This window comes from Choloepus didactylus, chromosome 9 (genome assembly GCF_015220235.1).
Source record: "Choloepus didactylus isolate mChoDid1 chromosome 9, mChoDid1.pri, whole genome shotgun sequence".
Lineage (NCBI taxonomy): Eukaryota > Metazoa > Chordata > Mammalia > Pilosa > Megalonychidae > Choloepus > Choloepus didactylus.
The window spans coordinates 36,110,755-36,125,100 of record NC_051315.1 but is presented as its reverse complement, the minus strand read 5'-3'; the positions used below and the strand labels follow the sequence as shown (position 1 = coordinate 36,125,100).

Below are 14,346 nucleotides of genomic sequence, written 5' to 3'. Positions count from 1 at the left end.
TTTTCTTCCATTGAGTTAGCTGCCTCTTCACCTTTTTGACAAAGTTTTTTGAGGTGCAGAAGCTTTTGATTTTGAGGAGTTCCCATTTATTTTTTCTTTTGTTGCTTGTGCTTTGGATGTAAGGTTTAAGAAGCTACCTCCTATTACTAGATCCTGAAGATGTTTCCCTATATTATGTTCTAAGAGTTTCCTTGTGTTGTCTTTTATGTTGAGGTCTTTGATCCACTTTGAGTTTATTTTTGTAAAGGGTGTGAGGTAGGGGTCCTCTTTCATTCTTTTGGTTATGGCTATCCAGTTATTGAGGAGACTGTTCTGTCCCAGTTCAGTGGATTAGGGGGCCTTGTCAAAAATTAGTCATCCATATATCTCGATTTGATTTCATTGATCTATATATCTATCTTTATACCATTACCACGCTGTTTTGATCACCGTAGCTTTATAGTAGGCTTCAAAGTCGGGAGTGTAAGTCCTCCCACTTTGTTCTTTTTTAGGATGTTTTTTGCAGTTCAAGTTCCCTTTCCCTTCCAAATGAATTTGCTAACTAACATTTCCAAGTCTGGAAAGTAGTTTGTTGGACTTTTGATTGTAATAGCCTTCAATCTATAGATCAGTTTGGGTAGAATTGACATCTTAATGATGTTTAGTTTTCCTATCCATGAGCATGGGAATATTTTTCCACCTATTTAGGTCCTTTTTTTATTCTTTCAGTAAAATTTTCTTATTTTCTATGTAGAGGTTTTTTACATCCTTGGTTAAATTTATTCCTAGGTACTTGATTTTTTTTAGTTGCTGTTGTGAATGGAAATTTTTTTATTGCCTCTTTAGTTATGTCATTTCTAGTGTAGAGGAACATAACTGACTTATGTACATTAATCTTATATCCCGCCACTCTGCTGACTTCTGTTTACTACCTCAAGTAGCTTTGTTGCCAGATTCTCAGGATCTTCCAAATACAAGATTGTGTTGTCTGCAAATAAGGACAGTTTTACTTCCTCCTTTCCTATTTGGATACCTTTTATATCTTTGTCTTGGTGAATTACTCTGGCTAGAACTTCTCACACAGTGTTTAGTAATACAGGTGACAGTGGGCATCCTTGTCTCGTTCATGATCTTAGGGGGAAGGCTTTCAGCTTCTCACCGTTGACTACTATGGTAGCTGTGGTTTTTCATATATATCCTTTACAATATTGAGGAAGGGTCCCTCAATTCCTACCTTTCGAAGTGTTTTTGTGAAAAAGGGATGTTGAACTTTGTGAAGTGCTTCTTCAGCGTCTGTTGAGGTGATCATTAGATTTTTCCCTTTTGATTTGTTGATGTGTTGAATTACATTAATTGATTTTCTTATGTTGAACCACACTTGCAGCCAGGAATGAACCTCACTTGGTCATGGTATATAATTCTTTTAATGTGCCTTTGGATTCAATTCACAAGTATTTTGTTTAGGATTTTTGCATCTATATTCATTAAGGAGATTGGCCTATAGTTTTCTTTTTTATAAGGTCATTATCTGATATACCAGAGTGATAATAGGTTCATAAAATGAGTTAGGTAGTGTTCAGTTTTCTTCAAGTTTTTGAAAGAGTTTAAGCAGGAATGGTGTGTATTCTTTTTGGAGAGTTTATTAAAATTCCCCTATGAAGCCATCTGGTCCTGGGCTTTAATTGTAGGTAGATTTTTGATGACTGATTGGATCTCTTTGCTTATGATTGGTTTATTGAGGCTTTCTATTTCTTCTTCGGTTAGTCTAGTTTGTTCTTGTGTTTCCAGGAAATTGTCCATTTCCTCTAAATTGTTGGCATGTTGGCATGCAGTTGTTCATAGTATCCTCTTAAGATTTTTTTTATTTCTTCGGTATCCATAGTAATTATCCCCTTCTCATATCTTTTTCTGTTTATTTGGGTCTTCTCTCTTTTTGACTTTGTCATTCTAGCTAAGGGTCTGCCAATCTTGTTTATTTCTTCAAAAAAATCAACTTTGGTTTTATTTATTCTCTTTATTGGTTTTTTTTTTTTTCCAGCTCGTTCATTTTTGCTTTAATCTTTGTTATTTATTTTTCTTCTACTTGCTTTAGGCCAAGGAAACTTAGTTTTTCCTGCAATCTCAGCTGTTCCACCCATTCCACACTGGTGTATGATATATGACCTGTTGATCACAGAAGTCCCTGAAACAGCTATTCCTTACAGTTGCTGGTATTTACCCAGCTGCCCTAGAGGAGTAACTAGATTCCACACCTCACCACTCCAGCATCTTGCCCTGCCTCCCCTTAGTTCTGCTTTAATCTTTGTTATTTACTTTCTTGTACTTGCTTTAGGGTTAGTTTGCTGATTATTCTCTACCCTCTTCTTGCTTTTTAATTTAGAGATATAAATTTCAATCTCAGCACCACTTTGCTGCATCCCATGAGTTTTGATATGTTGTGTTCACATTTTCATTTGTGTCTAGATATTTACCAGTTTCTCTTGCAATTTCTTCTGGTTGTTTAGCATTGTGTTGTTTAACCCCCCATATATTTGTGAAAGATATGGTTCTTTGGTGGTTCTTGATTTCTAGTTGCATTCCATATGGTCAGAGAATACACTTTGAATAATTGCAGTCTTTTTAAATTTATTAAGTCTTGTTTTGTGCCCCAGCATATGATCTATCCTGGAAAACATTCCATGGGCAGTAGAGAAGAGTGTATATCCTGATACTTTGGGATGTAAAGATCTATATATGTCTATTAAGTCCAATTCATTTATCATATTGTTTGGGTTCTCAGTTGACTTATTTGTCTTCTGTCTAGTTGTTCTATCTATAGAAGAGAGTGGTGTATTAAAGTCTCCCACTGTTACTGTAGATGTGTCTACTGCTCCCTTCACTTTAGCCAGTGTTTGTCTCATGTATTTTTGAGTCCCTTGATTGGGTGCATAAACATTTATGATTGTTATTTCTTCTTGGTGAATTGTCATTTTTATTAATATATAGTGTCCTTCTTTGTCTTTTATGACATCTTTGGGTTTAAAGTCTATTTTGTGTGATGTTAGTATAGCTACCCCAGCTTTCTTTTTGTTGCATTTTCCATGGAATATTTTTTTTTCCATCCTTTCACTTTCAGTCTCTTTGTGTTTCAGGGTCTAAGATGAGTCTCTTGTAAATAGCATATCAATGGGTCATACTTTTTAATCCATTCTACCTGTCTGTGTCTTTTAATTGGAGAGCTGAATCCATTCACATTCAGAGTTATTACTGTGAAGGAAGTTCTTGAATCATCCTTTAGTTTTTAGTTTTTAGATCTATTATGTTCTTTTCCCCCTCTCTTTTTTTTTTTTTTTTATTTACATTACCCTTACTAATACTCTTCAGTTCTGTGCTCTTCTCCAGACCTCTCTCTTTTTTATTTCTTCTCAGCTGGTAGAGCTAACTCCCTGTAGTATTTCTTGCAGGACAGGTCTCTTTTCAACAAATTCTGTCAGCATTTGTTTGTGAAAATTTTAAACTCGCCCTCAATTTTGAAGGCGAGCTTTGCTGGATGAAAACTTCTTGGCTGGCAATTTTTTTCTTTCAGAATCTTAGATATGTCATACCACTGTCTTCTCGCCTCCATGGTGCCTGCTGTGTAGTCATTACTTAGTCTTATGTTGTTTTCCTTGTATGTGGTGAATGGTTTCTCTCTTGCTGTTTCAGAAGTTTCTCCTTCTCTTCAGCATTTGATTATCTAATCAATATATGTCTCAGATTAGGTTTATTTGGATTTATTCTGTTTATTAGGCATTTTTTACTTGCATAGTTATGTTGTTTACAAGGGTTGAGGAGTTTTCCCCAACTATGTCTTGAAACACTCTTCCTAGTCCTTTACCCTTCTCTTTTCCTTTTGGGACACCAATGATTCTTATATTTGTTTGCTTCATGTTGTCCATCATTTCTCTGAGATCCATTCCAACTTTTTCAATTTCCTTTTCCCGTTCTTTTGTGTGCTAACATTCAATTAATCTGTCCGCAAATTGACTTATCTTTTCTTCTGCCTCTTCAAATCTTCTATTTTCTGTCTCTGGTGTATTTTTAATTTGATCCTCAGTGTCTTTTATTTCCTTAAGATCTGCTATTTTTTAATTTACTCTTTCAGATTCTTCTTTATGCTTGTGTAGAGTCTTCTTCATTTATTTTATGTCTTTAGCCATCTCATTGAAGTTGTTTTGAAGATTTGTTTGTACTTCTTTAATTAATTACTGCAAATATTTTGCCTCTTCTGGCTTTTTCATTTGTTTGTTTGACTTATCCATATCTTCTAGATTTTTCCAGTGCTTTGTAATTTTCTATTGGCTTTGGGGCATTTCCTTGTCTTGATAAGGGCATTTTGGGAAATGCAGGATTATTTAAGTATTTGTATGTAATTTGGTAAAGCTACAGATAGCTGAAATGCAGTTTCCCAGTGCTACCAGTAGGTGGCATTCTTGAGGTACAGCTTGCTGGAGTGCAGTTTCCTTAACCTACCAGCAGGTGTCACTGTCAAGCCAGTCTTCCTTTAACTTCTGGGCGCTGGGTGGAGTCCAAACCTGGTGGGGAGCCATTCAGTGTACCGGATCTCCGTGTGCACTGGGGACTGCCTGTCCTTGGCCTGCGATATGAGCCCTGAACAGGTAGGCAGGGAGTCCACTCATGGGTGCCCTGCAGATGAAATGTGGGCCCTGCCTGCCTGCTCCCTTCCTGCCTTGCACCCAGGATTTATTGAGGTGTGGGAGGTTCTCCTGATCATCAGTACAGCGTCTCTCCCTTCCATGCTTCTTGCCAGTGTACCCCCGCCACTTCCATCAGGGGACAGTAAATGCTGGCTGCTGGGTTCCCTTATGGGAGTCCCTGCTGTCTGACTGTGGAGGATTATCCCCCAGCAACTGTCAGAGTAGGTGCATGGAAGTGATTTACTGGTGCTCATTCCTTGCCTGGTGGTGGTTTTGGTGCTACCATCCGGGAGGCAGTCCGGGGAGCAAACTCACCCATCCCTGGAACCACCATCTCTGGTACATTTTTTGGGGCATCCCCTCCATGTACTGTGAGGGACCCTCAGTAGTCAATCGTACCCTGAAGCTGCGGTCCTGGGCATCCTGCTTCCCCTCTCTAATTACTTTCATGTAGAAGCCTGTTCTGCCTCCTCTATTCCACCATCTTCCTAGAAGTCCTTGTCCATCTTTCTAAAGAATGTACTAGATGGTCTAGCATTCTTCTCGAATAAGTCTAAGTTCTTCAAGGCCAATTTAAATTTAGGTCTTTATGAGAATTTTTTTAATTCAGTCCAGTGATTTCCTTACTTTTTAGCCTAATTGATTGTAGTTTCTACCACATAATTTAGCATTGGCTTATATGCTGAAATAATACTTTTTCCATGTTGTTTCTTTAATGTATCATTTCTTTTCTAATTTACTTGTGATGTCTTTTTTATGCATAGGACATTCCCTTTTACTAGTACTGTGCTCTGCATCTAATAGGTCCTCAGGAAATACATGGTCTTGGAAACATGTTTGATTTCCTCAGAATCTTGACTTTTACGACAGGTACAGATTGATAGGAGTTGAAGTAAGTTAGTTTAGATTTGTTGGTCTCTTGAGATTGAGTTTGTGGTGCATGAGCATTGTTAGTTTTGATTGCGTTATTAGATTCTCTCCTGTCTTTGTTCCTTGGCTAACACATTTTACAAAGTGAAATATTCTTCATTCACATGCATTAATATAGCCCTCATGTTGCTGATGTAGCTAACATAAATAATTTTCCCTCTTGTTGAAACCTTCTTAACAAAATTCTCATCCTTTCTCTGGGACCTGAGATAGGTAAAAAAGAACAATTAATTTTTTTTTTTTTTTTTGGATTGTGCTTTTTTTGTTGTTCATTAGAAACATTGTGTGTTTAAAGAATAATCGTGCATAAAATACAGGATTCCCATGCAACACCTTGCATTGGTATGAAATGTATGTTACAACTGATGATAGCATATTTTTATAATCATACTATGAACTGAAGTCCAATTTAGTAAAAGAACCATTAATTTTTTAACTCATGGAAATGATGCCACAACTCTGGAGGATTAGGGAGGGTTTAAGCCAATCCTGACAGCTTGTAAATGCACTTATTCGATTTTTATTGCATATGAAATATTTATCTATATTTATTTGATTTATTTGCTTTATATTTATCAGGTGCAAAGAATTTTTCGTGAAAGGTTTTGTCATCAAAGTCCACATGGTAACCTATTTGGAGTACAGGTACAATACAAGTAAGTCTCACTATCTCCTTGCCTTATATCCACCTATTTACATGGTTTCTCCAGGTTTGGCAAGAATTGTTGTATAAAAATTTCACCTTAAATAATGGTAACAAACATGTTTTATAGAGGCAGATATTTTAGCTTTGCATATAGTTGCCCTGAATATCATGAAGGAGAAGCAGATATAAATGTTTCCATAAACAGAAAGTCCTTTAACTTTCTGTCTGATTTTGTTGCTGTTATCTGGGATTATGGAGATGATTCTGGGCGTCTTGCCCCAAAAACCCGGCAGCTAACTATGGAGTGAAAGGCCAGAGTGCTAGATGTCAGAGTGGAGATTCTGCTGCCACTCTTTTCACTTGTTCTCTATCATAAAGATCAAGGTTTCCAAACTTATTAGGTTTCCTCCTGAGGTTTCCAGAGAAGCAGCATTGGCCTACAATCTCTTCTTCAGTAATATTCAGTGTTGAGATATTTAGATTCTAACCAGTTTTCCAGAGGGAGGAAAGAGAGAAATGCATATTTACTGTGCTTTTTCAAGTTCTGCTTGTAAAAAACTGTTACTGAGCAAATTGTTCCAACTTTCACTTTTCAGTTTTGACCTATTCATATTATTTCAGACACTTAATTGAGCTGCTAAAAAGAACTGCTATCCAGGGAGAAAGTAACTCTGTACTCATTATTGGACCACGAGGATCAGGAAAGACCATGGTAAAAGTTATTGTTTTCTTGTCTTTTTTTGCATTGGCAAGCAGATGCTTCTTCTTATACTTAACACTGAAAGTGTTTTTCACTCTTTTCATCATTACTAATATTTTGCTTGTTTTAAAATTTTTTCTTTAACTCGTAGAAGAGATAGAAAAACCTTCTAACATTTGGGTGGTGTATTTGAAAAAGAAGCATAACTTTTTACCTTATTTCTCTCCACAGTGACAAATTTTAAATAGATGTTTGTCCCATCATGTTTTTAGAAATTGCCAGGGAAAAGAAGCAAACTATTATTAAACACTTTTATTTAGTGTTTTATTTAGTGTTTAACTATTTAGTATTTATTTAGTGTTTATTATTTGTGTTTAGCTATTATTAAACACTTTTAAAACTATTAAAGCTTTTTAAACTATTATTATAAAACTACTATTAAACACTTTGTGCCTTTTATGTCTGTTCTCGTTTATTCTTTCCACTAACGCTACAAGGTCGTTGTTGCCCCTGTTTCATAGGTTAGGAAACCATCATACCATCTATTCTTTTACTCTCCATTTTTTCCTGTTTGTTTAACCATACAAGAAGCAGTTTTTTCATATACACACTCATGTCTTCTCTAATTCTGTTCTACTTTCCCTCTAAAAGATATCTTTGCTTTTTTCTTTCATCCTCTTCACATTCTTTGTAATGTGATATATGATACAAATTATGGCTATTACATGGTGTTGTGTTAATATTTAAATTTAAATGATTTGGTTGTTTAAAATCTGTTTTCTACCATATTTTGTGCAATAAATTTAGATTTCTGCATAATATATTGTTTTATGTGTAATAGAAGTAAAATTATATATTTTTATTTTATAAATAATATATGTTAACTACATTATGTAAGATGTGGAAATTAGGATTTTAGTCATCTCCCATATCCAGTATTACTTGAAGTATACAGATTGAGAATTTAAATCTAGGTTGTTTTTCTTTTTTTTAAATTATCTTTCAGGAAGTTTTCACCTTTATGTCATAATTATATTTACAGAATGTTTTTAGTTTTTCCTCATGTGCCACAACCATTTTTTTCTATTCTTTTACTTTTGACTTGGTGCTATTTTAGATAGTTGTTTCAAGAGAACTATGTCACTAATATGCCCTTGAGCTTTTAGAATGCTTTAAATACATCAAAAGTTATTTTGTAACAAAAGACATTCCTTGCTCTTGCTGCTGTCACAGTGTGGATCAGCAAAGGGGCTCTGCTCTTTGTAGTCATTCAGGAAGAGTGATAGTAGTTCATCTCAGCGTGTTCTCCAGTCATCCCGTTGAGGGGAGAGAACATGGTGAATAATGGACAGGCTCTTACAGTTCCTGCCCAGAGATAACAAAGCACATCTCCTCACATTTCGTTGGCCAAGTGAGTCACACGAGCACTCATGACTCCAAGAGAACAAGAAAGTGCAAACCTACCAGGTACCTAGAAGGGAGACAATCAGAAGTATTTGGTGAATGTCATTAATACCCACTTCACCTCACTTTTTAGGATTTGTGTATGTTTTTTATCTTGTCTAGATGTAGAATTTCTTTTCTTAGAAATGCAAAAAGTTTGCAAGCTATTATTTAAGTTGGTCATAAAAATTGATATTCTGCAAACACTCTCAGTATGAACTTAGGTCTTTTTTAAGTGAAGGATAAATTGTTTTTGTTTTTTCTTTTTTAAATTTTCATTGACTTACTATTTGTGGGTAAAAAACATACAGTTATTTAAACATTTTTAGATAATTAATTCTTCAAGAAGAATTGTTGCAGTAGAGTATTAGCAGAAAATGTGATATAAGAAATCAGTACATTAGTCCTATCATTCCATAATCAACTATACATCTTGAATCAAAATAGTATTTCAACAGAGAAGCTGAATTTGAATTACTTTATATCATGGGTCAATCCTAAAAATGAATAATGACTGAATTTTTTCTAAATTGCATCTTTATAATTTGTCCCTAAAGACATGGAGAGAGTTCAGAAAAAAAAGAAATAGAGCTAGCAAACACTATTCAGATGAATACAAAATAGAACTATATGTTATTTCATTAGGTAATAAATTAAATTTTTAGAAAATATGTGTAATATATATATTTAAAAAAATTTCAGCAGATAATAGAGTTCCCGTTTACACACACCCATCCCTACACACACAAACCTACATAGTTTCTTTGTTAATAACATATTATATTACTGTGATACATACTTTACAATTAATGAACCAGTATTGATACATTATTAACTAAAGTTAACTGTTTACATTAAGGTTCACTGTGTTTGTGTTATACAGCCCCGTGTATTTTTTTTTTTTAGTAGCATATACAACCAAAAATTCCCCTTTTAACCACAAATATATATTTCAATGCTGTTAATTACAATCACAAAATGTTGTGCTGCCTTCGCTACCATTCATTACCAAAACTTTTCCATCATCCTGAATAGAAACTGTACAATTTAATCATTAACTCCCTATTCTCTATCCCCATCCCATCCCCTGGTAATCAGTACTCTAGATTCTGATTCAATGAGTTTAGTTATTCTGATTATTTTAAATCAGTGAGATCATACAGTATTTGTCTTTTTGCATCTGGCTTCTTTTAATCAACATTATGCCTTCAAGGTTCATCCATGTTTTCACATGTATCAGAACTTCATTCCTTTTTACAGCAGAATAATATTCCGTTTTATATATATATATATATATATATACCCTATTTTGTTTATCCATTCAATGGTTTGGGGGCACTTGGATTGTTTCCATCTTTTGGCAATTGGGAATGATGCTGCTGTGAAAATCAGTATGCAAATATCTGTTCAAGTTCCTGCTTTCAGTTCTTTTGTTAAATACCTAGAAGTGGAATTGCTGCATCATACTATAATTCTAGAACTAATTTTCTGAGAAACTGCCAAACAGTTGTACCATTTTTCACTGCCCTCAGTAATGAAATGAATGTTTCTGTTTGTCAACATCCTTTCCAATACTTGTAATTTTCCATTTTTTTATAGTCATTCTCATGGATATGAAATGGTTTCTCATTGTGGGCTTGATTGGCATTTCCCTTATAGCTAATGATATTGAGCATCTTTTCATGTACTTTTTGGCCGTTTGTATATCTTTTTAGGAAAAATGTCTACTCAAGTCCTTTGCCCGTTTTTTAATTGGGTTCTTTTTGTTGTTAAGTTGTATGATTTCTTTTTATATTCTGGATATTAAACCCTTATCAGATACTTTGTTTCCAAATAGTTTCTCCCATCCTGTAGATTCTTCTTTTACTTTCATGATAAAGTCCTTTGAGGCATGAAAGGTTTTAGTTTTAGTAAGACCTCATTTATCAGTTTTTTTCTTTTGTTGATTCTGCTTTTGGTGTAAAGTCTGAGAAGCTATTGCCTAATACGAGGCCCTGACAATGCTTCTCTACATTTTCTTCTAGGAGTTTCATAGTTCTGGTTCTTATATATAGGTTTTTGATCAATTTTGAATTTTTGCGTATGGTGTGACTTAGGGGTCTACTTTCATTCTTTTCCACATGGGTATCCCGTTTTCCCAGCATCGTTTCTTGAAAAGACTGTTCTTTCCCAATTGAGTGGACTTGACAGCCTTGTCAAAAATCAGTTGGCCATAAATGTGAGTTTTGGTTTTTGTACCTTCAGTTCGGTTCCATTGGTCTGTCTGTCCTTGTGCCAGTACCATGCTTTTTTGATTACTTTTGGCTTTGTAATGTGTTTTAAGATGGAGAAGTGTGAGACCTTCTTTATTCTTTTTCAAGATGGCTTTGACTTCATGGCTCCTTTCCATTCCATATAAATTTGATGATTGGCTTTGCCATTTCTGCAAAGAAAGCTGTTGGAAGTTTTATTGGGGTTGTGTTGAATCTGTAAATCGCTTTGGGTACAATTGGTATCTTAATGATATTTAGTCTTCTAATCCATAAACATGGAATGTCCTTCCATTTATTTAGGTCTTCATCAATTTCTTTTAGCAAAGTTGCTCCTTCTAATTCCCATATTGTATTCTCATGTTCTAACAGTCTTGTCTTCTTGTCTAACTCTTTCTTCTCATGCATGTTTTTAGTCTGTTGTTTGTGTTATTTAAATTTGGCTTAAGTAGCCCAAAACGTGTATTTCCTAAAATAAATGTTGTTGGTAGTAATCTTTTTCATCAGTTCAATATTCCTTTTCTCCCTTGTCACAGCATCTCTTTATAAATGCCTATATTGGTTTTATTGTACTTATTCAAGTTTAAACAAGGAGACGGCTGTTAATGCATGGTATTTATCAGTTAATAGAATGAAAGGATTATTTTTGGCTCTGCTGACATTTAATTGTTACTTCTTAAACTTTTGAAGTCATTTGTGTAATGTGACTTCACCATTCTCTGAAGAATCCCCTAGCTTGCATTCCGTTTCTGAACGGTTTAATTTATTCTTAAGGTATTCTAATATTTAGAGGTCAAAGAGATGAAGAGCATTGTTTAACTTGTGCTACTTTTGTAATATATATGTGGGAGGAGTATCTTGATAGAAAAGTGATAAAATAAATGGTGAGATATAGTTTATTAAACAGGAAAGCTCTAGTATATGTAGTTTAATTTTAAAAATAAGATTATAGTGTTAAAATACTATCCTTTGCCAAACTATCAGAAATTTACGAAATTCAAAATTTAAGGTTAATTGGCTTGCTGTATTTCATACATTTTTATTTTTTAAAAATAGTAATGTGGTTCCCAGTGATATGTTGATCCCTGGAAAATACTCTACCTTATAGAAATATAGAAATTACTTTCTAGAAGCTTGCTAGATGGTTAAATAGGATGTTCTCTCTAGTTGAATATTGTTAAAGCTTGTGTATATTATTACATTTGGGTGTAACAATAGTAGGGGAACTTCAGAATCCCTGGATGCTTGCACATATAAGAAAATTGAGCTGGTATGTGTGTAAAATTAATTTTTAGCTACAGAGAATGTGTAAATGAGCTAACCACATTTGTTGTGCTGGTTTGTCAAATATTAATACCTGACTAATACTTTGTTTTCATATAATTATTTTAAAATATCTGAGAATTTGACAGTGTATCTATGCCAAAATTGACTTAAAATTATACCAGTGGTTACATAGGTTAATTATATAGCAAGGTTTAGCAATATCCAATTGCATATTAGAACTGTAATAGTTATTTGAAAACACACTTGTTAATATATTTAATTTATCGTTTAGACCACACACACTTCCCTATAAACATGTTGTGGGCTGATCCAAGCAAAACTTAATAACTTGGTGTTTAAAGTAAGTTCAATGGGAAAAATGCTATAAATCGGGAAAAATGCTATAAACCTGTAGTCCATTTTATGCATATGTCAATTGAAGGTATTACTCCCCCTTCATTCTGCAAAGGATTTGAAATGGTTTTCAGCGTTTCATCAGAATATCAACAAAAGGAGTCACAATTTAAGACAGAAAATGAGAGCCAGGGGATATACAAATTTACGTAAAATATCAAGAATTGGAGGAAAAAACACAGCAGCTTATTACAAAAACATATTAAAGGCAGTGTTTTTTTTTTTTTTAACTTGAATTTGACTATTTTTATTATAAAATTATTTAAATAAATACAATCATCAAGCTAGGGATAAAATTCTGTGCTTTAAAAAAACACACCAAAACAGAATTTCAAAGTAAAGACAAATAAAACCTCAAAATCAAAATTCAAACTAGTAGCATTCACTATGTTGAACTTCCAAAAGTGTTTAAGAAAACGGAGCTCACATGGGAGTGGTGTTCAGCTGCTTCTAAGAGGCTAGTTTGTTAAGTGGGCCACAGTTTGATCTTCCCAGGAGCAGGGTTGGCCATTTTTCTTTGTTTTTTTTTTTGTTTGTTTTTAATTCATTTTATTGAGATATATTCACATACCACACAGTCATACAAAACAAATCGTACATTCGATTGTTCACAGTACCATTACATAGTTGTGTATTCATCACCAAAATCAGTCCCTGACACCTTCATTATCACACACACAAAAATAACAAGAATAATAATTAAAGTGAAAAAGAGCAATTACAGTAAAAAAGAGCACTGGGTGCCTCTGTTTGTTTGTTTGTTTGTTTTTTTCCTTCCCCCATTTTTCTACTCATCCATCCATAAACCAGACCAAGGGGGAGTGTGGTCCATATGGCTTTCCCAATCACATTGTCACCCCTCATAAGCTACATTTTTTACAACAGTCTTCAAGATTCATGGATTCTGGGTTGTAGTTTGATAGTTTCAGGTATTTACTAGCAACTAGCTACTCCAATTCACTAGAACCTTAAAAGGCTTGTCTATATTGTACATAAGAGTGCCCACCAGAGTGACCTCTTGGCTGCTTTTGGAATCTCTCTGCCACTGAAGTTTATTTCATTTCCTTTCACATCCCCCTTTTGGTCAGGAAGATGTTCCCTATCCCACGGTGCCAGGTCTGCATTGCTCCCCAGGAGTCATATTCCACGTTAAAGGCAGTATTTTGAAGGACCAAGTGAATGTCATCTGGAAGGGTTCCCCTATGACAGGATCTGATCTGATCCAAAGACACAAATACCATCTGGCTTTCACATGGTTTTCTATAAATGTCACTTCTAAGCTGGACTTTTACTAATAGTATAACAGTTGATATTTTGAGATTATCCCTTCTTAAGAATCCTTAAGTACCTTTGATCTGAGGTAGAATTCCCCAGGCTTTAAACACAATGCAGATATCCAGGAATAGGTGGTATGTTTGATATTCTGTTTGGAAACCTAATAACTTAAAATAAGGATGATATTTGCTTCTTCCTATTACACAGAGATGTTGCACTGACAAATATAAAAAGCATATTGCAAAAACAAATGCAGATATATTTTCTTTTTCAGACTTGTTTACAGTTGTCCCAGTACCTTTGTTGAGTAATCCTTTTTGTCCTCACAAAATTTTGGTTTATTTTTGCTAATTTTCTGTAGATACAACCTCTTTTCTTAGACCATTTTTTTTTTGTATGTGTGATAGTACTCTTCTGTTTTTATATTGGAAGGAAAAGTCCTTCATCATTACTCTTCTTTTTAAAAGCTTTTTGACTTTTCTTTATTCTACTCATTTTCAAATTAAAATGTTATGCAGCAATAGTATGTAGAAATATATATATATTACAATATGAGTGATATAAGTCAAAAATAAAGAGTATAGCATATAAGCCTTTAATTATGAAAATGTGAAACTTTATAATTGAACTGTCTATGATGGTATAAAAAGTTTCTGGGAATAATTATACATTTAATAATAATTTTTTTTTGTTGCCTACTCTAAGTTTCTTTAATATGAACTTTCTCTGTACCTAGAAGGTAACAGAAGGGAAAGTCTCTTTTTTGAT

At 34.1% G+C, this 14,346-nt stretch overlaps 1 protein-coding gene across 11 annotated transcripts in view; it reads left to right on the top strand.

The window, feature by feature from the left end:
• ORC4 (origin recognition complex subunit 4) overlaps positions 1-14,346 on the top strand; it is a 145,648-nt gene that overhangs the window by 65,942 nt on the left and 65,360 nt on the right. For all 11 annotated transcript variants that reach the window (XR_005218974.1, XM_037850563.1, XM_037850571.1 and 8 more), the window contains 2 exons: positions 6,165-6,241; positions 6,853-6,943. Coding sequence is in view for 10 of the 11 variants with exons in the window: in XM_037850563.1 (XP_037706491.1) it covers positions 6,165-6,241; positions 6,853-6,943 (168 nt within the window). In the remaining variant the exon portion in view is untranslated. The remainder of the gene's footprint in view (positions 1-6,164; positions 6,242-6,852; positions 6,944-14,346) is intronic.